Source organism: Medicago truncatula, chromosome 5 (assembly GCF_003473485.1).
Source record: "Medicago truncatula cultivar Jemalong A17 chromosome 5, MtrunA17r5.0-ANR, whole genome shotgun sequence".
NCBI lineage: Eukaryota > Viridiplantae > Streptophyta > Magnoliopsida > Fabales > Fabaceae > Medicago > Medicago truncatula.
This window is the reverse complement of record NC_053046.1, coordinates 26,304,593-26,327,835: the sequence shown is the minus strand read 5'-3', so window position 1 is coordinate 26,327,835 and position 23,243 is coordinate 26,304,593. Positions and strand designations below refer to the sequence as shown.

General features: G+C 35.0%; 1 protein-coding gene across 1 annotated transcript; it reads right to left on the bottom strand.

Annotated features, from left to right (window-relative positions):
• Positions 1–355: 355 nt before the first annotated feature.
• LOC11431946 (F-box/kelch-repeat protein At3g06240) lies at positions 356–1,447 on the bottom strand. The gene has a single exon (XM_003614750.2). It carries the CDS (start codon positions 1,445–1,447, stop codon positions 356–358), a length of 1,092 nt encoding a protein of 363 aa, XP_003614798.2.
• Between the last annotated feature and the right edge of the window lie 21,796 nt (positions 1,448–23,243).

Below are 23,243 nucleotides of genomic sequence, written 5' to 3'. Positions count from 1 at the left end.
TTGTATATAGTCATCTTTATTGTGTGTTCATTGTTTAAAGACTAGATAGAAGAGTGATCTAAATTGAGGGTTTACTCGTTAATGATATTCTGATAGAACAGTAAACAAGTAAAAACAGAACTGTAATCAAACCTTCACTTATAAAAAGAAAATGATACTTTCATGAGACAGATGACATTAACAGTCCATTGTATTCTCTGCATCAGTACATTGATTCTACCTCAGTAACATAATCCAATAATGACGTAAAATTAAACATCCTAGTTCAATGACACAAACGTAGGCCAAATAGTTAGAAACACATCTTAGCACAAGATGCTCAAGATCCAAAGTGAAACCCAAAAAACAATGCCTATTAAATACTTTTTCCTTCAAAAGGAAGAAGGTTTTCCTTATGAATTGTTATCTGACATCCAAGCATCTGTGTTATAACACCAAACTCCTCAATTATTGTTTGGGTATTTAAATCAAACCAAGCGAATTTGCCGTCTTTCTTCCGGAACAACATATCGCCCTTCTTTCCAGCTCCGATAGGATACTCAAGGCAAGGAAAGGGCCCTACAATAAAGATCTTAGTCCATGATTCCTTTACACCGAGTTCTCCCAAAATTGAAATGTGAAATGTACCTGTCTCTTTATAACTTACTATGAAAGCAATAGACCCGTTTAATAGGAACAACTGTTTCATCCCCCAAAAATCTTCAAGACGACCATTTATGTTGGAGATGGGGGCGGGGGGTATGAGTGTTGTAAGGAAAATCTCGTTGCTCCAGTCAAATGACAACATATATCTTTCCTGACATGTTTCACCAAAACACATCCAGTGTGAGAGTCCATCGACGTACAATTGTTGATGGTTACAACTATCATGCTTATTATGCATGTCGACATCAAGTTTTCTCCAACAGTTTCTTCTTACACTATATATCTCCCATAAATAGGAGCCACAATTAGCTTCTTCGGTAAATACTCCATAACAGTTTCTTGAAACTTTTCCATAACATATCACTTTATAGTCATCTCGAACACTGTCATAACCAAATCCACGATGAATAACACAAAAACGCCAATTAGGTTCAGAATCAAAAGGGCTAGGAGGAATAAGTTTAGATTCCTTAGTAGATGGATTCCATAATATAAAATTCCCGTTGTGTGCACAAACCATATAAAGAGTTCCATGGACACTACCTGAACCTAAAAGCCTAAAACCACGCTCATATTTGACTCCAGCCCTATAATATCCCGGCTTTAATTTGATATTTGGCCAATCTAATTTGACCTTATTTTCAAAACTCGAACCGGAAACAGAATACAACTCAAATGTATCATCGTGAGGATAACGGTCACAGCCAGGGTGGAGGCCCCAAGGAGTTAATATTTGGTGTAGGAGGAGAGAGGTATCATCATAATAAGAATGATCCTTTGTTACGAAATGATAGCGGTACATGGTCATGAAATAAGGGTTATCTAATAAAAGGGACCATGATTTACGTACACAACCAAAACGCTTGAATGATTTTATAGGTAATTTGGAAAGAATAGAGAAGGAAAGATCATTAGGAATATGTGATTGGCTTCTTCTTACCTTTACATTCTGTTTATTTGAATTTGACGACAACGCAGCCACACATCTCTCCATTCTTCTGTGTCGTGGGAAGGGAAGAAGAGTTGGAGTTTTCAGATTCAAGATTAGGGTTTTAGTCAAAGTCAAAAGGGATTAAAATGTTATTTTATTTTTTATAACTTATTCTCCCACATATGGGGGATGGAATTAATTTCTCAACAAACTATTCCATGGAACATTGCTTTATAGTCGTTGTTGACAGAATCATAACCAAGTTCACGATGGTTAAGCAAAACACTCAAATTAGGTCCAAAATCAAAAGGGTTGGAAGGAATGAGCTTAAATTTCTTAGTGGTTTGATTCGATAACATAATTTTCTTTTTTAATGTACAAACAAAAATGATATATTCCGTAATATGGTATCGTATAAAGGAGACAAAGAATTCCATTGACACCATCAAAACCTAAAATATTAAAACCAAAATCGTACACTCTGTGTCGATATAGCGAATCTAATTTGATTGATACTCGGCCAATCTAATTTCTCGCCTTTTTTTTTTTCTTTCAAACATCTCACCATAAACAGAATACAACTCAAATGTATTCCCTCAAAAACTCAAATGTATCAACCAAGGAGCTCAAGGACGTATCCGGGGAATATAGGGTTCGATTTTCAGGGAGAACAACACTTGGTCAGTGCGCATACCTCTACGCATAGCCGGATTAATCGTCCACCATTGGTGGGTCGAAAACCGATGCGAAAGCAAAAAAAAAAAAAAAAACTCAAATGTATCATCACCTGGATGAAAATGTTTGATGCTTTCGGTTGAGAGGACCTTTTTGCTATTGTTAGTGACTAATTTTTTATGCAAACAAAAATGATATATTTCATAATATGGTATGGTACATGTCATCTTCTCGTGGACATCATACATTGTGACCATTAACATTAAATTGTTTAAATATACAAACAAATATGATATGATGCAATTTATTCAAAAAAAAAAGGTTATTCCTATAAGTTACCTAGACACAAATTCATTTTAATTTTTTTTTTAAGTTTCATTTAGTGATAGCTAATTATTTCAAAAATAAATAAATATTAGTGAGAGCTAATCTTATTAGAGACAATATCTCCCGAGAGTTTAATTTCTTCGGCTAAATCTAATTCCAGTTGACACATAATTAATTTGCAAACACTTAATAAAGTTTTTTATGAAGGATAACATTTAATAAAGTTATCAATTTTTTTGTTAAATAAAGTTATCAATTTATTAAGTATTTATTTAAAATAAACATACATTTTTTTTTAAGTAGTCTAATGGTTAGAATTCACTTTTTTTCAATGTGAATAAGTGGAGTGTCTGAAATTCGAACCCCAACCCCTGCATATAATAATGCATGTCTTGCCAACTGAGTTATGCTCACGGGACAAAATAAACATACATACATGCAAATAACTTTTATTTTTTTAAAATGCATGCAAACAACACGTGTAAGTCTCTAACTCGGAGACCTTCCTTTTTTTTCATTACAAAATGAATTTGGATCATTGGATATATATATTAATTTTTGTTATGAAGCTAAATTAGCATACCTAAATTGACATCGAAGAGAATCAAACCCGATACTTTATACTCTAAGGAGGAACACACTCCCAAATCTCAAGTCAATACCACCAGACCAATCCAAGTGAGTTTATATATTTTTTTCCTTTAATCTCTTAATATCATTAATTTGCATATAAAAAATTCAAAAAAACGCTACATTCCGTTGATATCTTTTAAAATAATAATTAGTTTTTAATTTAAGCATATAAACTTTCTCATATCGACGGTATATGTAAAATTTGATTTTTGAGATACAAGCACGTACAATCTGTAATTAGGTGTGGTGAAAATATTTAACGATATTTTATATAGAAAATAAAAAATGTTTAATATAAACACCATAATAATGTTGATATTTTAAAAATAGTCACAAATTTTAAAAAATTTATCATATCGACTATCGCATATCGCTACATAAAAAATTTCTTATGAGTATATAAACATATAAAATCCTAAACGAGTGGAGTACAAATATTAACGGTGTTTTGCGTATTAAATTAGAAGTGATTTAATATCCAGAAGTCCTAACTCAACTGGCAAAATGTCGAAATTGTTAGGCCGGATGCCATGACCGGGATTTGAACCCCGGTACCTCCACTTGTGTGTGTGAGTTTATAATGGCTTTGCCATTTCGTCTATCTACAAAAAAAAAAAAAGGGAAATGTTATACAGCACAATACCTAAACCACACGAAATTAAACGACATGCATATTAAAGTGATAGCGGAAAGAAAGAAAAAAGCGGAAGATATACGATAAGTAAAAAAAATGAAAACATGTTGTTGATATGAGTTATCTAACGGCTTCAAACAGTTGTCTGTGTCATACTTGCTCTCCATCGTGCCAAGTAGTATTATCCTTAATAGAAACACTACATTCATATTGATATTTTAAAAATAATCATCAGTTTTCAAAATTTTATTATATCGATTTTTCTATACATGTACATTAAAATTTGTTTTGGCATATATAAACAAATAAAATCTAAAACTGACACATTCGACTATTTAATAGATTTTTGTATATATAAGAGAAAAATATTTAATAGAAACATTACGTTAATATTGTTAATTTTCATTTAATATATTTAATCATTCGACAATAAAAAATTTAATTATTTTTTATATAATTATCACTCAAATGTATTCCCTCATAAACTCAAATATATCATTATCAGGATCACCGTTCCAAGGTGAAAATGTTTGATGCTTTCGGTTGAGAGGGCATTTTTGCCATTGTTAGAGACTAATTTTTAATACAAGCAAAAATTATATATTCCATAATATGGTATCGTACATGTCATCTTCTCATGGACATCATCATATATCATGACCATTAACATTAAATTGTTTAAATATACAAACAAATATGATATGTTGTAATTTATTCTAAAAAAGTTTATTCCTATAAGTTACCTACACACAAATTAATTTTAATTTTTTTTATAAGTTGCATTTAGTGATAGCTAATTATTTCAAAAATAAATATTAGTGAGAGCTAATCTTATTAGAGACAATATCTGCCGAGAGTTTAATTTCTTCGGCTAAATCTAATTCCAGTTGATACATAATTAATTTGCAAACATTTAATAAAGTCTTTTTTGAAGGAAAACATTTAATAAAGTTATCAATTTTTTTTGTTAAATAAAGTTACCAATTTATTAAGTATTTATTTAAAATAAACATACATTTTTTTTTTTGGTCAAATAATCTAGTAATTAGAATTCATCTTTTTTTCAATGTGAATAAGTGGGATGTCTGAAGTTCGAACCCCAACCCCTACATATAATAATCAGAAGAATCACATTTTGATTTAGGATAAAAGAAATTGTGAAGCTGTGCTGGGCTCCAAACTATCAATAGTTAGTACAAAAGAAAATAGGGTAAATACCTCTTTTCGTCTCTGTAATATTAGCGAATTCCGGTTTTAGTCCATGTAAAAAAGAAAATCTAGATTTTATCCCTGTAATTTTAGATTCTTCCACTTTTGATCCCTCCTTTCATCACGTCAGCAGAATCCGCATAAATTACATCCCTGTAATTTCATATTTCTCCCACTTTTGGTCCCTGTAATTTCAGATTCCTCCATTTTTGGTCCCTCATTTTACGTGCCATGTATGCAGATTTTGCTGACGTGGTGGAATGAGCTACCAAAAGTGGAAGAATATGAAATTACAGGAACAAAATCTAAATCTTTTTTTACATAGATTAAAACCGAAATTCGTTAATATTACAGGGACGAAAAGAGGTATTTACGTACCCAAGAAAATATTCTGTATCATCACCTTATTCACAAGTCAAAGCAAAACTGAATATTAACACGAAAACACACAAATCTTAACAGTACTATTAACAAACACAACTCGTAGATTTCACAGAAACAGTACAATTTACAGTACTTGCGAATAAGAGCAATTCTTAAACCCATAACTATGTTGTCAACTTGTCATGTTCATTATGTAGTATTCGTACAACCGAATGTTTTAACGGTCGACAAAATTAAAAAGACATTTTCCATTTCTATCATGAAAGGTTTTTTTTTACAAAGCCAAAATAGAATATATTATATCATCAAAGATGATTCATCTCGTATAAGGTGTGCAAAAGAGAACCACCCACCAAAAGAATACAGCTAAATGTCTGGTGCCATAAATGGACACTCCTGAAGAACAACAAAGCAACACAAGGCTACAATAAAACACCCATACAAGGTAAAGGGTGCCGCCACCAGTCGTGGTAACTAAAAGCATAAGTAGGCTTGTTTGCCTTTAGCCAAGAAAAAGACATCAATTTAATTTTATATACTAAATGATCTAAAGTATCAATCTTCTGGTTAAAAACCATGTTGTTTCTTTCCTTCCAGATAGCTCAGACAGTAGCCATCCAGATTACCATTAGAAAAGAGTGAATAGTGCGCGGAAACCCCACCAAATGACAAAATTGATGAAGATGATCGGAGATAGACGCCGGAGCAATAAAATAAATGCCTAGCCACTGAAAGATGTGATGCCACACCACTTCAAGATGAGGACAATGAAGCAGGAGATGATCCACCGTCTCGAGAGAATCACAACCAATAATGCAAGAAATGTCGTCAAAAGGAATGATGCGCCGACGGAAAAGGTTATCTTTAGTTGGGATTCGATTGCGGAGCAAACGCCAAACAACAGAGACCTTAAGCGGAGCTTCCTTCACCCACACATCATCAAACCAACCACGTTCGGAAGGCACATCTGGCGTCGTGAGATAAGCATATCATAAAAGGTTAAAAAGTAAATTATAAAATAACAAGAATTAATTTTACCCTTTTACCAAGTGAGCTAAAGGGACAAACACAAAACCAAAATTAATTTAAGAAACCTTTACAAAGTGTGGTAAAATTACAAGTACATCACATTCATGTTTTTAAGTGTCAAAAATATTATATTGTTTTCATAATTACATGAGCTTCATTCATTATAAAGTGATCAAATTCATATTCTATTTGTTTAAGAAAAGAGAAAAAAAAAATAGTATGGATAAAACACTAAAGTTTATTTATGCTATGTTTTCATGTCTTTATTTATTTATGGTTACAAAGGAGGTTTATGGTGAGCTAATTTTTCACCCTTTTCAACTTTTCTTCTTAACATTGTAGTTCCTACATAATATCTAATCTCATTTTAGTAATATATATTTTTTTTCATTTTCTTATTTTAGCAAAATCTATATGTAAAGTTGATGATGATTGTCCACAACGTTTCGTCATGTATCCTTTAATGTTTATGTGCATTAAAAACATATGTAGACTTGTAAATGAGTGAAGCCACTTAGTGTATGAGAATCAGAATCTAGAGTGTTTAAAAACCCGATTCAGGGAGTAACGAGTTCTTACACTTGGAAAAAAACCACACAATATACCTTATTCTCATGCTAGAATGTTTCTTGAGTTGCCTTTTAATTTTCGTACAATCACCCAATAATCATAACTTTTATTTATTTTTAAGTTTGTAATTTAATGTACCTCGAAATTATGGATTTTTAACTCTAAGATGTACAAAAATTAAGATTTAATTGCTAATTTAGTCCCATAACTATTTTTTTTATATCTTTTGATCCCATAATTAATTTTTGGTCTGTTTAGATCCTTTAAATATGCATCCGTTACACAATTTTGTCCCTTCTGTCAAGGGGTTAACCCCGGCTATCTTAGATGGACAAAGAAAAATCTCATTAATATTTTCAATTTTAACCCTTGGATCTTTTTGTCAAAAAGGAAACCATTAGATTGTGTGGGTCTATTGCATCTAATAGTATACTATCTACAAATAATTCTTTTTTCTATCTCTTCGTCTTCTTTCTCCTCTCCTCACCTTCATCATCTTCAACAAATCTTCATCAATGTTTATAAAAAATACCCAGAAAAATCTTAAACCAAGAAAAACTTAAATAAATGAATAAATTACTCAATCCTTTCTCATTCATCTTCTTGTTTGCATCGTCTACAGAATTAATCTCACAACAATATTAAGAGTTTCGCTACATGTTTAGACAACTTATTCTATAACCGTAAATTTCATGCGCTATTTTATAGCTATATTAGTAGTAAAAAAACAAGGTTGTCAAAATCATGATTTTTTTTTTAGGTCGAAAGGGAAGAGTAAAATCGAAAATCGTAAAATCGTAATCAAAATCAAAGGATTTTACTCAACTACTTTTGTAGAATCAATATAAAAAATCGCAATCAAAATCGGTGGATTTTACTAAAACATAAATAATGCTAAATATATATTATAAATTGTATATAGTCATAAATGACTCAATTTAAAGTCCACAAAATACTTATACATAAATGACTAAAATAAATGGACAAAATCCTTCAAAATCTTGCGATTTTGTATGGATTTCACGATTTAGATGCGATTTTAATACGTTTTTGCCTATTTTAGAATTCTGCTATGGATATGAGTTTGAAGGTGAATAAAGTATAAAGTCGCAATATCTTAAATTTTAAGATTTAAGTCGGAATTTTGACAACAATGATAAAAAAGACTATTTACAGGAATTTCAAAACTCTATCATCAATCACCTATAATCCAATTAATAGGAAAATACACCATTTAGTAAATGCATCAACTTCAACTCTTAGATCTAACGTTCATGCATAATGAACCCTTATTTTACCAATAAAGCCCCCATCGTAGAAATCGTGGTTGGACCTAACACAACTCCACAAAACCGGCTTGTGAGGTGAGGATTGCCACCAGTTATAAACACATTGTCCGGCCATCACCTATCCGATGTGGGACTCTTAACACCTCATAATCCACAAAATCAATTATCATAATTTTATGCATGTGGAATGAGGGAAAAAAAGAAAATTCTTCTGGACCGGTCACAAGACCACTCAAGCAGTTACACGTGGCTTAAAATAAACCGCCTCAAGCTCCGTCCTCGAAGGAGCGCACACCAGCTTGCGTACACCGTGCCACACATGACCGCGCCTCCACTCAGAGATCATGATGTATGTGTCCCATAACTTGCTTCACGGAGACAATTATGATCCAAGCGCGCCTATATAAGGGTGAACTTGCTTCACCCTTAAGGTATACATCACTTTTCACAACACTTCTTACACACTCTTTTTCAGTTCCATTACTGAATTGAGCGTTGGAGTGTTAAAGTGTATGTATGCACCCTTCGTTCCAAGTGAAGATTCATTACCATCGTGCTGGAAGTCGTTACCGTCACATCAGAACATTCTCTGTCACTGTTGCTACTCAACCGTTCTCACCGAAAAGATCAGAAACCCACCTCTAATTGGTGATGATTGTAACACCCCAAATTTTATTTATTTAATCTAATAAAGAAAATAAGTAGAGTATTAATTATTATTACGATGATAATGCAATTTGTTTGATGTTTTATAGTATTGTTGAGAGAAATAGAGCTCTAATAGTTACCGGGACTACATAGCAATTTAAATGACGACGGAAGGGATGGTAAAATAATATAGGGGTTAAATATATTTTTGGTCCCTATAAATATACCAACTTTTCGTTTTAGTCCCTCTAAAATTTTCCTTCAACTTTTAGTCCCTATAAAATTTTGAGACACTACTTTTGGTCCCTATTTCAAAGTAAATTTTTGTATTTTTTTAATGAAATTGTACATAAATGTAGAGCTATCAAAACGGGCGGCCTGGCCCTAAACGGGCTTCGGGCTTTATCGGGCCGGGCCAAAAAGCCCGGTTGGAAAAATGGGCTTGAAATATGAAGGTGAAAAACACAAGAAGGGGGGGTTGAATTGTGTTTTCTTTTTCTCTTAAAAAAGGATTCTTCTTCTGATAAAACTTCAGAAGCAGTTTGATTGCTTCTGATGAAATGATCAGAGTCAGATTGCAGCGGAAAAGAACAGAGCAGAGAAAAGAAAGACAAAGACACAGGTAGTTATCCTGGTTCCTTCCACAACACGGAAGTAGTCCAGTCCCCCTTGCACTTCCAAGGAGATTTCACTATAATCACAAGATTACAACTGCTCAATACTTTCAAAGTATGAGACTTCACAAAACAATGCTCAAGCACACACGCAAGAGTCTTCCAATGCTCAAGCACGCAGGCAAGAGACTTCTAATCAAACAAAAATACAGAGAATTGAGTTTGAATTGAACACTTGATATACAATCAGTGGTGTTCACAATACAATACAGAAAAGACTCTAGACTTTGAATTTCTAAGATGTATCAAATCAGTGCAGAAATTCAGTGTGCTTTTTAGAATCAAATTGACAGAGTTTTGGCGCTTTTAAACTTATGTATCTCTCTATATTATCTTCAAGTCTTCACTCCTTTTTATAGAGGCGTGAAAGAGACGTTGAGATAATCAGCACGTCTAAAGAGTCGTTTGAAATCCTTTGATTATCCACCAGTGATCCTTTGCCTGATTTGGGTGTAGTCCTTTGAAGAATAAACTTCAAATTCCTTCCCATCTTGAGTGTACAATTCTGCAGGCATGGTTGTTGTTTTGTCTTGTAGCGTAGACAGAAAACAGAGTAGTGGAGGTAGTGGTTGTACACTTGTACTTTGTCAACTCTATTAACGAGAGACAAGAGCTCAGTGCTATCCATATATCCGTTGATACCTCCCTTTCAATTCTTCGTTCTTCTTTGATAAGACTGAATTGAAAATCAGCTACTTTGAATCTTCAGTTTGATTAAAGGATCAAATGTAGCTTCTGGTGAAGATATTGCTTCTGATGAAAACTTTTGCTTCTGATGACTTTCTGCTTCTGATGACGTCATCTCTTCAGGAGCAGTTTAGCTTCAGGAGCAGTTTTCTTCAGATGCTCAGAATTTCTTTTTCTTTCCATTGTTCTTCCAAGACCTATTGAAATAACTTGAGTAGCCTTTGGTCCTGTACACTTGAACAATTATTAGTAATAACCAATTGACAATTTTTAATACCTTGTTATCATCAAAACTTAATAAGGTTCATTGTGAAACACATTTTGTTCCAACAATCTCCCCCTTTTTGATGATGACAAACAATAGTATTTAAAATGTTCAATTGTTGTTGATCTAATTAATAAGTTGACTACTGGGACAGAGGTTTGTAAGCTCCCCCTGAGTCTAATAGATCTTTAAGGTGAGGTTTGTAAGCTCCCCCTAAGTTCTATTCTTATTAATTAAATTTCAATAAAATACTTATAAAATCAAATCAGAAGTATTTAAAAGAAATTTAGAGTAGGGCTCAGTGCCTTAAAAAATACTATACATTTACTCCCCCTTTTGTCATCAACAAAAAGAATAGAAACAAAAGAAAGAGTATCAGAGCAAACAGCATTAAAAACAGTAAATATCATCAGAGTTAAAGCTTGTAAAACATATTGAAGGTGAAAAAGCACAAGATCCAGAAACAATGATAATATATATAAAGAAAGATTAAGATACAAAGACACAGCTACTAAGAACAAAAGTAAAAAACAAGCTAGAGTTGGGTGTGCAACTAAGGTTGGGCTTGCTTATACAACTGTTCTAAGAGATACTTGATCTGATCATCCTTCTTCTGAAGTAGCTCATCCTTTTACCTCATTCTTCTTTTATATCCAGCCTGAATTCTAGCAGCCCTAGTGATGTACTCTTCTTCTGGATAGAAAGGAGTGATGTCCAGCAGAGGCACAAAATTCAGCTCTTTCTCCTTAGCTGCTTCATGCATATCATCCAAAAGCTTCTTCAGCATAGTAGAGTGAGATGACACACATTTAGTTCTAAGCTGATCCAGCAGCTCATCAAAGCTCTTCTGTAGATCCATCCACTGATCATAATAGTGAATAGGAGGTGCAGGAACTGTTCTGCGAAGAATCAGTGCCTGAATCTCATCACTAAGTCTGATCAGTTGTTCCTCTATATACTCAGACTCCAGGATATGGTCAGGGATGGGTGAAGGTTCAGTTTGAGTTGTATTTGATGTGGAAGGTTGGTCAGAGGTTAAGTCTATTATAGTGGGTGAATCTGGTTGTTGTTGTTGTTCTGTTGTTTGGTCAGAAGGTATATGTTGGTCAGAAGTTGTTTGGTCAGGAGCAACTTGTTCAGAAGCAGTTTGCTCCTGAACAGTTTGCTCAGGGATGGTTTGGGTTTCTGTTTGGGTTTCCAAGACAGTCTTTTCAGAAACTGTCTTAGAGGCCTTAGTGGGTGTTGGTTGCATTTCACCACCTAGATGTTTTTCTAAGTTGTGAAGGGTTGAGGATTCTTGGTGTTGGGGGGTTTCTGAAGTAGTTGCATCTGAAACTACTTCAGAGGCTCTTTGTGGAGTTTGGTTAGGTTCTTGGTTGGGTTCAGGTTGTTGTATACTAACAGGCTCTGGAATATCTGGATATAGTGGATGAGTAGTAGGCAAATTGAATTTCTCACAAAGTTTTATCCTATTTTTTGAAAATTCTATTTGAGTACTCTCATAGTCAAGTGTTCCAAATTCTGTTAGTTTGGTAGGTTTGGTTTTTAGAAGCTTGTCTATATGTTGGCTAAGGGGTTGGTCATCTGATTCTGTGGATGATGAAGAGGGTGAAGAGGGTAGAGATAGAGACTGAGTATTAGTTGGAGCTTTAGATGGATTACCTGAGGACTGAGCTTCTGGATGAATTGCTTCTGGAGCTGTTGAAACTGGATCTGATGAAGTTGCTCCTGAAGCTTGCTTATTCTTCAAGGCTTGAGAAAGCAGAGTTGCTCCATACTGAACTGTTTCTAACTCAGACGCTAAAGCAGCAATGTCAGGAGTAGGCACATACCCTGCAGCCTTGAGACGCTCATCCCTTTCTTTCTCAAACACTTCCTTCAACCTTTTCTTTTCTGCTATCTTGGATGCAGAAACCTCTCTAGCGTACTGCCTCATTTCTTCAGTCATTTCAAAACTGGGCATGACTATGGGCTCAGAAGTTGCAGTCCTTTTTGCCTTCTTGGGGCTTGAGTCTTCATCCCAGTTCTCTTCCAGTTCTTTCAACATTTCTTCCCTTCTTCCTTCAGCTGTCTTCAGATTTCTTGTTAAATTAGACCTCTTCCTTTGGATGGTCTGAAGAGCAGCTTCTCTTTTATTTTTGGGACTTGAAGGCTTTTCAGAAGCAGCTTGATCAGAAGCAGCTTGTTCAGAACCAGCTTGTTCAGAAGCAGGCTGTTCTGCTGTTTCTTGAGTACTCCTTGTCCTTTTTCTGATAAGAGGGACATCATCCAAATCCTCCACTTCCTCAAGAATGGTGGACATAGCAGATTTTTCCTTCTTAGCTTTCTTATGCTTCTGAGCACCCACCTCAGTAGCATCTTCAGCAAGGTATTCTTCCTTGGTGATCTGCTTCTTTTTAGATTTTCTGCCTTTGGCCACAGGCAGATCACCACCATACATTTCTTCTGGGATATCTTTCAGGCTGATTTTCTTGTTGTAGCTCTTGTAGTAGTCCAAGATGTAGGCCCTCTGCACATCCAGGGGATCTTTCTTGCAGATAGGGATGTGATGAGTGACTAGATCAGATATGACATCAGATTCATGCATATCTGTATCTAGTTTCTTGCAAGTTGAAATCAGCCTCATCTTGACTAGAGTTGCCCCATTGATTATTTTTCCTGTGACTGCTCCCAGCTTCTGATTATCATAAATACCCACGTCTTTCAGGGCACTTAGGAGTCCTCCTTCTTGAAAGATTATGGAGAGCAGCCTTCCATAGGGAACAAACTTCCTGTTCTCCATCTGGCTCTTCTTGAGTTCCTTGATCATGTATTTAAACATATACTTGGGAACATTCATTGTTGTTTCCTGAGAGATGGTGTGATGCAGAAAGACTTTGTGACCAAGTGAAGGTTGATCATTTCCTCCACCTTTGGGAAAAATGTTTTCATTTTGGATCTTCAGCAGCATTTTCTTTTCCATGCTTAAGGTGCTGTAAGGCTTAGCATCCTTTGATCCGTAGATAGTGTTGTTTACTATCTCCTTCCATGGGCTTGTTCTGGGGTTAGGAATCTCTTCTCCATCGTATGTCCCAGAAGCATCCCTTCTCATGGCTTGAGCAATCACATGCTCATTGATTGTTACAGGAATCCCCATGACGTTTGATCTAATCTCAGTCCCAGTGAAGGCGAGTAGACCCATTTCTTCTCTGGTTTTTCCCTCCAAAGTAGGATCAACCAGAATCATCTGAGCTTCTTCCTGTTTAGCAGCAACTTTGTCAAACACTGAAGCTCTTACCCAGAATTGTCTGACAAGCACTTCATAAGTAGGACCGTTGAGAAGACTGAAGTAACTCATCAGCTTCTGCTTTTTGTAGAATCTTACCAAGTCGCATCCATGATGAGTTAGAGAAGTGAAATCCACTGGATTTTCCGCTTGAATGATTAGATCCCATTCCTCAATCGACATAGTTCTTCCTTTGATTTCATAAGCAGGAGTATCTATATCCATATTCGATGAAGAACCACCGGCAGAACTTGAAGATGCCATTGATTTTAAGTAGAATTAGGGTTCTAAGGTGTTTTGAGAGGTTGAGAGAATGTGCTTACTTACACAGAGGGTTGAGAAGAAATTAGAAAGTGTTTGTTGTGAAGTGAGAAGTGTGTGAAATGACTTAGTGTTTTTTATTAAAACGTTTGTAATTCAGAATGGACAAACAAACACAGCATTAATGACAAATTGGGGGCGCGTGTAAGTATGTTAAAAAGCGAATAAAACATCATTGCCCTTTTTGTTATACTCCAATACAAATAGACCACGTTAGAGACTCTTCAGAAAACTACTTTTTGGGTAATGGGACAGCTGTTTACATAAAGTAACTACCAACGTTCCCACTAACCAAGCTATTCAGAAGCAAAGAATAACACTTCTGAAGTTTTAGTGCTGACGTCATCTTCAGAAGCACATTTTCCTCAGAACCTCAGTTAAGAGCTTCTGATGAACCAAAATGCTCCTGAATAAACTTCAGAACCAAACTTCTTATTCAGAGGCAAGCAATTTTTCAATCAGACACAAAATGCATGTTCAAATTTTTCTTAATAAAATCAAATCTTTCAACAGACAAAGGTTTTGTAAATATATCAGCCCATTGATGTTCAGTATCAATGAATTGTATATCTAAAATTCCTTTTTGAACATAGTCTCTGATAAAATGGTGTTTGATTTCAATATGCTTGGCTCTTGAATGTAGAATTGGATTCTTTGACAAACAAATAGCAGCAGTATTATCACAATAAATGGGAATACTGTTAGCATTGATCTGATAGTCTTCCAACTGATGTTTCATCCAAAGTAGTTGTGTGCAACAACTTGCAGCTGAAATGTACTCTGCTTCTGCTGTAGACATAGCAATAGTTGCTTGTCTTTTGCTTGCCCAGGATATCAGATTCTCTCCCAGGAATTGACAATTTCCACTGGTTGATTTTCTTTCAATCCTATCACCAGCATAATCAGCATCACAGAATCCAATCAACTTATAATCTAGGGATTTCCTATACAGGAGTCCAAGATTAGTTGTTCCTTTCAGATACCTGAAGATTCTCTTAACTGCAGTTAAATGAGATTCTCTAGGATCTGATTGAAATCTTGCACACAAGCATACACTGAATAAAATATCAGGTCTAGATGCAGTGAGGTATAACAGAGAACCAATCATACCTCTGTATAGCTTCTGGTCTACTACTGTTCCAGTATCTTCTTTGCTTAAGGTGCAGGTTGGATGCATTGGAGTGTTCATCACTTTACAATCTTCTAGCTTGAACTTCTTCAGAAGCTCCTTTGTATATTTTGTTTGATGAACATATACTCCTTCTTTACTTTGGTTGATTTGAATTCCCAGAAAGAATTTCAATTCTCCCATCATACTCATTTCAAATTCATCCTGCATTAACTTAGAAAATTCTTTGCAAAGAGATGCATTAGTAGAACCAAATATTATATCATCAACATATATTTGCACAATCAAAATATCTTTCTTAAGAGTCCTTCTGAAGAGTGTTGTGTCAACTTGTCCTCTTTCAAAATCATCTTTAATTAAGAAATTACTTAGTCTATCATACCAAGCTCTGGGAGCTTGTTTCAAGCCATATAGTGATTTCTTAAGTTTATAAACATGGTCAGGATGCTTAAGATCCTCAAACCCAGGAGGTTGTTTAACATACACTTCTTCTTCAATGACACCATTAAGAAAAGCACTTTTGACATCCATTTGATATAATATTATGCCATGATTAATTGCGTAGGATAGAAGTAACCTGATTGCTTCCAATCTTGCAACTGGAGCAAATGTTTCAGTGTAATCAATGCCTTCTTGTTGACTGTAGCCTTGAGCAACAAGTCTGGCTTTGTTTCTGGTTACTTCTCCTTGTTCATTCAGCTTGTTTCTGAATACCCATTTTGTTCCAATAATGTTCTTCTGAGAAGGTTTGGGTACCAGATCCCACACATCATTCCTTTGGAATTGATTTAGCTCTTCTTGCATAGCTAATATCCATCCATCATCTGAGAGAGCTTCTTCAACAGTTTTAGGCTCAATTATTGAAAGCAGTCCTATTAAAGACTCTTCTTGTCTAAAATGTGATCTTGTTCTTCTAGGACTATCTTTGCTTCCAATGATTAACTCCTCAGGATGTGAAGATTTGTGCTTGAATTTAGGTTGAATAACCTGCTGAGTGTTATCTTGAAAGTCCTCAGAAGCACTTTCATTCTGTACTTTTGGGCTAGGTTCTGCTTCTGAATTAGACTCAGCTTCTGGAGTGATTTCAGCTTCTGGACAAGATTCAACTTCTGTATACTTTTCAGAATCAGAAGGTTGATCAGATTCTGATGCATCTTCAGAATCAGTTGTACCTGCATTACTTTCACTTTGCTCTGAAGTTTTACTTCCAGGCTCTCTATCATCAAATTTTACATGCATAGATTCTTCAACACATTGTGTTTCTGAATTATACACTCTGTATGCCTTTGACCTTTCAGAGTAACCTAAAAAGATTCCTCTTTGAGCCTTGGCATCAAATTTCTTCAGATAGTCTTTAGTGTTTAAGATGTAACAAGTACATCCAAACTGATGAAAGTAAGAGATATTGGGTCTTCTTCCTTTAAAGAGTTCATATGCTGTTTTCTCCAACATAGGTCTGATATAGATCCTATTTTGAATATAACATGAAGTATTGACTGCTTCTGCCCAAAAATGTTTAGCTAAGTTGTTTTCATGGATCATGGTTCTGGCCATTTCTTGTAAGGTTCTGTTCTTTCTTTCTACAACCCCATTTTGTTGTGGAGTTCTAGGAGAAGAAAACTCATGGAGAATCCCATGTTTTTCACAAAAAAGTTCAAATGGCTCATTTTCAAATTCTCCACCATGATCACTTCTGACTTTCAAAATTTTCAATTCTTTTTCAGATTGTATTTGAGTGCAGAAGCTGCTAAACACTTCACATGCATAGTCTTTACTTTTAATGAATTTTACCCAAGTCCATCTGCTGTAATCATCAACAATGACTAATCCGTATTTACTTCCATATAAAGATGCAGTGTTAACTGGACCAAAAAGATCAATATGGAGTAATTCTAAGGGTCTGGAGGTTGATACAATGTACTTTTCACAATTTTCCCTTTCTGACATGCACCACAAAGTGCATCTGAATGATAATCAATGTTAGGCAATCCTTTGACCAGTTGTAACTTGCTAATTTTAGAAATTAATCTCCAATTAGCATGTCCCAACCTTTTATGCCATACCCATTTTTTATCATTCATTGACAGAAGGCAAACTACCTTCTGATCAGCCAGATCAGAGAAATTTATTTTATATACATTCTCAACTCTCTTTCCCTTGAATGTAATGGATTTGTCATCCTTGTTGACTAGTGTGCAGTTGGTCTTACTGAACGTTACATCATACCCATTGTCACAAAATTGACTAATGCTCAATAGGTTATGCTTCAGACCATCTACTAGCCACACATTATTAATTGAGATGGAGGAATTACCAATAGTACCTGTACCAATGATCTTTCCAGTTTGGTTGCCACCAAACTTCACTTCTCCTCCATCTTTCATTGTAAGGGTAAGGAACAAAGCTTTCTCTCCAGTCATGTGCCTTGAACATCCGCTGTCTAGGTACCATGACCTTTGTTTCTCTCTTGCCCTTAAGCACACCTGCATTTTTTGCCAATTCAGATTTAGGTACCCATATCTTCATGGGTCCTTTTGGGTTAGTTTTGGAGGTTTTACTTTTCCTCCCTTGTACCTTAGGGTGAATGCTGAGTGGCTTCTGATCATTCAATACTTTAGGTTTGACACCTTTTGGTATTGTTTTCTCAGAAGCAGTAGCTGCTTTGTTCTTCTGATCCTTTTGTTTTGGAATTTTAGATTCTGGTTTAATCAGATTTTGATGAACAGGTTCTGATCTTTTCAGAATTTTAATCTTTTGACTCTTAGGATCAGATTTTGTCATTACCTTGATCTTAAGATTCTCTGGCTTTGATGTGATCTTAGCCTGTGAACCTGAAGCTTCAGGTTTTGACTGAACAGCAGTTATAGCATTTGTACCTTCAGGCACAAAGGTGGATTTCAATCCATCCTTGATACAATCACAGTAGCTCTTGAGACTGTATTCTTTGGATTTCTCCTCAGAATATCCAATCCCTTTGCCTTTGTTCTTGTATGTGCTGTAGATCATAGAAGCAACTTTGCTTCTGTCTATTCCAGCCATAATAAAATCATCCAAGGCAATCTCATGTTTATTGCCTGAACCTTTATCACATTTTTCTTGTAGCTTCTGACAAAGACTCTTGAGTCTATCTTCATATGTTGTTGATATGAGGTTAAACCCTTTGAGTTCTTCTTCAGAAGCTTTCAGTTCCAATAGAGTTGATTTTTGTTGTTTCATCAAATCAACATATTTTTCTTTTAAATCTGTCAACTCATTGGTTCTGTGTTCAAACAGTGATAAAAGTTCTTTTAGAGAATCAACAAGTTCTTGTCTAGGGATTTTGGAATATACCTCATTTTCATCTTCTGAATCTGATTCAGCTTCTGATACTGCTTCTGATGATACTGTTGCCACTAACCCAACGGCTGCCTTAGCATCATCATCAGCTTCTTCTTTATCAGAACCAGATTCACTATCCAAATCTTCCCAGGTCGCCATCAAGCTCTTTTTGATTTGCTTTCTGAATTTACTGGAGTTGAAGCTTGATTTCTTGGATTTGCCTTTAAACTTCTCCTTCTGAAGATCAGGGCAATCAGCAATGAAATGACCAGGCTTCTTACAATTGAAGCATCCCTTCTGATCTTCTTTCTTGAAGTTCTTGTAGCTACCTCTCTTGCTCAAAAATTTCTTCTGCTTCCTTGCCAGATACTCAAGCTTGTTGGACAGCATAGCCATCTTTACAGATTGATCTTCATCAGAATCTCCATCAGGTGATTCTTCTTCAGATTCACTGGCTTTGTAGGCTTTGGAAGACTTTGAGGTCTTTCCTTTAGATGGTAAAGCAATGGATTTACTCTTCTTAGAGGTTTCATGCTCATTTAAACTCATTTCATGCACTTTGAGTGAGCTAACAAGATCTTCAACACTTAAAGTATTTAGATCCTTAGCTTCCTCAATAGCAGTTACTTTGGGTCTCCATCTTGAAGGTAAGCTTCTCAAAATCTTACTAACATGATCAGAAGCAACATAGCTTTTCTTCAGTATCTGCAATCCAGAAACTAAAGTTTGAAATCTTGAGTACATTTCTTCTATACTCTCATCATCCTTCATTCTGAAAAGTTCATACTGATGAACTAGCATCAAAGCTTTAGCCTCTTTTACTTTCTTGCTGCCTTCAAAGTTTGCACATAGAGAAGCAAACATAGCCTTCGCAGTAGATTTGTCACTCATTTTCATGTATTCGGTGCGAGGTATAGAAGCCACAATGATTCCTCTTATCTTGTGATGTTTCTTATAAAGCTTCTTCTGAGCAGGAGTATGTATTCTTCTGTCTATAGCAGCTCCTTCTTCATCCAAATCCAGATCACCAACTCCATCTTCCAGTATATCCCATAGCTCTTCATCCAATCCCATGATAAAGCTGTACATATTAGTTTTCCACCATGAAAACTCTTCTGGATCTCCATTAAACTTTGGAGCTTTTCCAGAGTCTGTTTTCTTGTCAGCAGTATCATAGTCATGCTTGACACTTGTGTATTTTGTAGTAACTGATTCCTCATCTCCAGACATGTTTTTCTAATAGATCTTGAACTGTAACACGGTTAAGTGCTGTGATAACAGAGCAAGCTCTGATACCAATTGAAGGTGAAAAACACAAGAAGGGGGGGGTTGAATTGTGTTTTCTTTTTCTCTTAAAAAAGGATTCTTCTTCTGATAAAACTTCAGAAGCAGTTTGATTGCTTCTGATGAAATGATCAGAGTCAGATTGCAGCGGAAAAGAACAGAGCAGAGAAAAGAAAGACAAAGACACAGGCAGTTATCCTGGTTCCTTCCACAACACGGAAGTAGTCCAGTCCCCCTTGCACTTCCAAGGAGATTTCACTATAATCACAAGATTACAACTGCTCAATACTTTCAAAGTATGAGACTTCACAAAACAATGCTCAAGCACACACGCAAGAGTCTTCCAATGCTCAAGCACTAAGCAAGAGACTTCTAATGCTCAAGCACGCAGGCAAGAGACTTCTAATCAAACAAAAATACAGAGAATTGAGTTTGAATTGAACACTTGATATACAATCAGTGGTGTTCACAATACAATACAGAAAAGACTCTAGACTTTGAATTTCTAAGATGTATCAAATCAGTGCAGAAATTCAGTGTGCTTTTTAGAATCAAATTGACAGAGTTTTGGCGCTTTTAAACTTATGTATCTCTCTATATTATCTTCAAGTCTTCACTCCTTTTTATAGAGGCGTGAAAGAGACGTTGAGATAATCAGCACGTCTAAAGAGTCGTTTGAAATCCTTTGATTATCCACCAGTGATCCTTTGCCTGATTTGGGTGTAGTCCTTTGAAGAATAAACTTCAAATTCCTTCCCATCTTGAGTGTACAATTCTGCAGGCATGGCTGTTGTTTTGTCTTGTAGCGTAGACAGAAAACAGAGTAGTGGAGGTAGTGGTTGTACACTTGTACTTTGTCAACTCTATTAACGAGAGACAAGAGCTCAGTGCTATCCATATATCCGTTGATACCTCCCTTTCAATTCTTCGTTCTTCTTTGATAAGACTGAATTGAAAATCAGCTACTTTGAATCTTCAGTTTGATTAAAGGATCAAATGTAGCTTCTGGTGAAGATATTGCTTCTGATGAAAACTTTTGCTTCTGATGACTTTCTGCTTCTGATGACGTCATCTCTTCAGGAGCAGTTTAGCTTCAGGAGCAGTTTTCTTCAGATGCTCAGAATTTCTTTTTCTTTCCATTGTTCTTCCAAGACCTATTGAAATAACTTGAGTAGCCTTTGGTCCTGTACACTTGAACAATTATTAGTAATAACCAATTGACAATTTTTAATACCTTGTTATCATCAAAACTTAATAAGGTTCATTGTGAAACACATTTTGTTCCAACAAAATATACTACCCGAGCCCGGCCCTACACAGGCCGCAGGCTAACGGGCCGGCCCGTATTAAAAATTAATTTTTTTTTATAAATAATTTTTTAATATGTTTAAATAATGTCTAGCACAAAAATAAATTGTAAACATTTTCGTACACCAGTCGTAAACTAAAACGGCGAGGAAAACGATTTTAAATAAATTAGATACGTTATGGTTATAGATATTTACTTCCCTAAAAAAAGTTATAGATATTTATATATTTGATCTTTAATATAAATAACGAAACGAGTAAATATAATTTTATATTACATTCATGTGTTAATTCATTGAATTTTCACTTTTATTTTTTACTTTGATAATCAACAAAGTAAAGAATTATTTGAAAAATATATATAATTTATAGGATTTTTTTGTTATGCGGGCTAACGGGCTACCCGCGGCCCGTTCGGGCTTGCCCTAACGGGTACCGGACTTTTTAGGGCCGGGCTAAAAAGCCCTATTAAAATTCGGGCTCAATATTTAAGGCCCAAGCCCTATAATTAATCGGGCTAAACGGGCCGGCCCGTAAGGCCCGGCCCGTTTTGACAGCTCTACATAAAAAGTCGTTAGATTAATCAAGTGCACATATTTTATTATACACCGTATGCACTAGATTTTTTGTCTCTTCCCTCCCTTCCATCTTCTTCTAGCCTTTTCTCCCATCCCATCGGTGACTGTATGCACAAGCGCATAACCCTTCTTCATGTTATTCCATTTCTATCAATGCCATGAAGAACAACCCATTCAATATTTCATAACTTTTTTTAAGGAAAAAGCTTTCAAATAATTATCAGCGAGTCCAGTGTTGAAATTGTTGCAGAGAATGAGCGTTTCATTCCTTTAGGATGAAAAGTTCATTATTTTTTTAACTTATCAAATCATTAATACGTTGAATGAAAACATGGAGGTGATGAATTAATTTTGTAGAGAGGGGTTGTAACTTGCAACAATTGTAACTCAAAGCATAAATTCTTAATAAAAAATTAAAGAAACCAGACGTGTAGTTTGACACAGGGAAGAAAACCTGAAAGGGACACGATCGTGTGTAAAAATCCAAATACTTCTCATTTTTTATTTTAAAAAAATCTAAACCATTAATTAAATCTAATGGTATTTTGTTCATGGTCCACCGGTGAGGGATTTAATTGAACCCTCACCCTAGAATCCACCGAATTTTTAACCATAAATAATATAAAAATTCATATTAAATTCATGTTTTGTTAAAAAATTCTAATTTTTTTTGGGAGAGATTCTTTTAATATTATGAATTTTCTAAAAAATTTGATTCAAAAATATGAATTCTACATATGAGTTTACTTTAAAAGAGGGACCAAAAGTGAAGATGGAAAATTTTTTAGGGACTAAAAGTTGAAGGAAAATTTAAGAGGGACTAAAACGAAAAGTTAGTATATTTATAGGGACCAATAACATATTTAACCCAATAATATATAATGGAGATGGGAGGTGGGGAATATAAGTAATAAAATAAGCGGAGGAGGAGGGATTAAATTGTGATAAGTGGAGGGGACAACAACAAGAACAACAACAACAACAACAACAATAATAATAAGTAATCTAGTTTTGTTAGTATAAATAGAGAGATAGAAAATCAGAATAAACACTCTTGCTGAACGGGAGAAAAGAAAAGAGGAGAAGAGAGGAGAGAAGGAAACCCTAGCTAAGAAGAAGAGAGCCAAACACCGCGTTTTTGGAGAATTCGAGGTAATGGGAAAAATCTTTGCACTTTAGGGTCTCTTAATATATGACGGGGTCTTTTAATTCTTAATATGATGTTGTTGTTAATATGTGAGATTTTGATGAGAGATTTATGATGAACGAAATAAAAGATGAAGTTGAAAAATGAGAATTGAGGAAAACTAATTTATGTTTTTGAATCAAGTTTTTTTAAGACTTAAGATGAGTATATAATCTGGTAGGTTAACAAATAGTTAATGTTTGAATGATAGGGTAATCATGGGATAAAGATTAGGGCCGATTTTAGAGAGTATA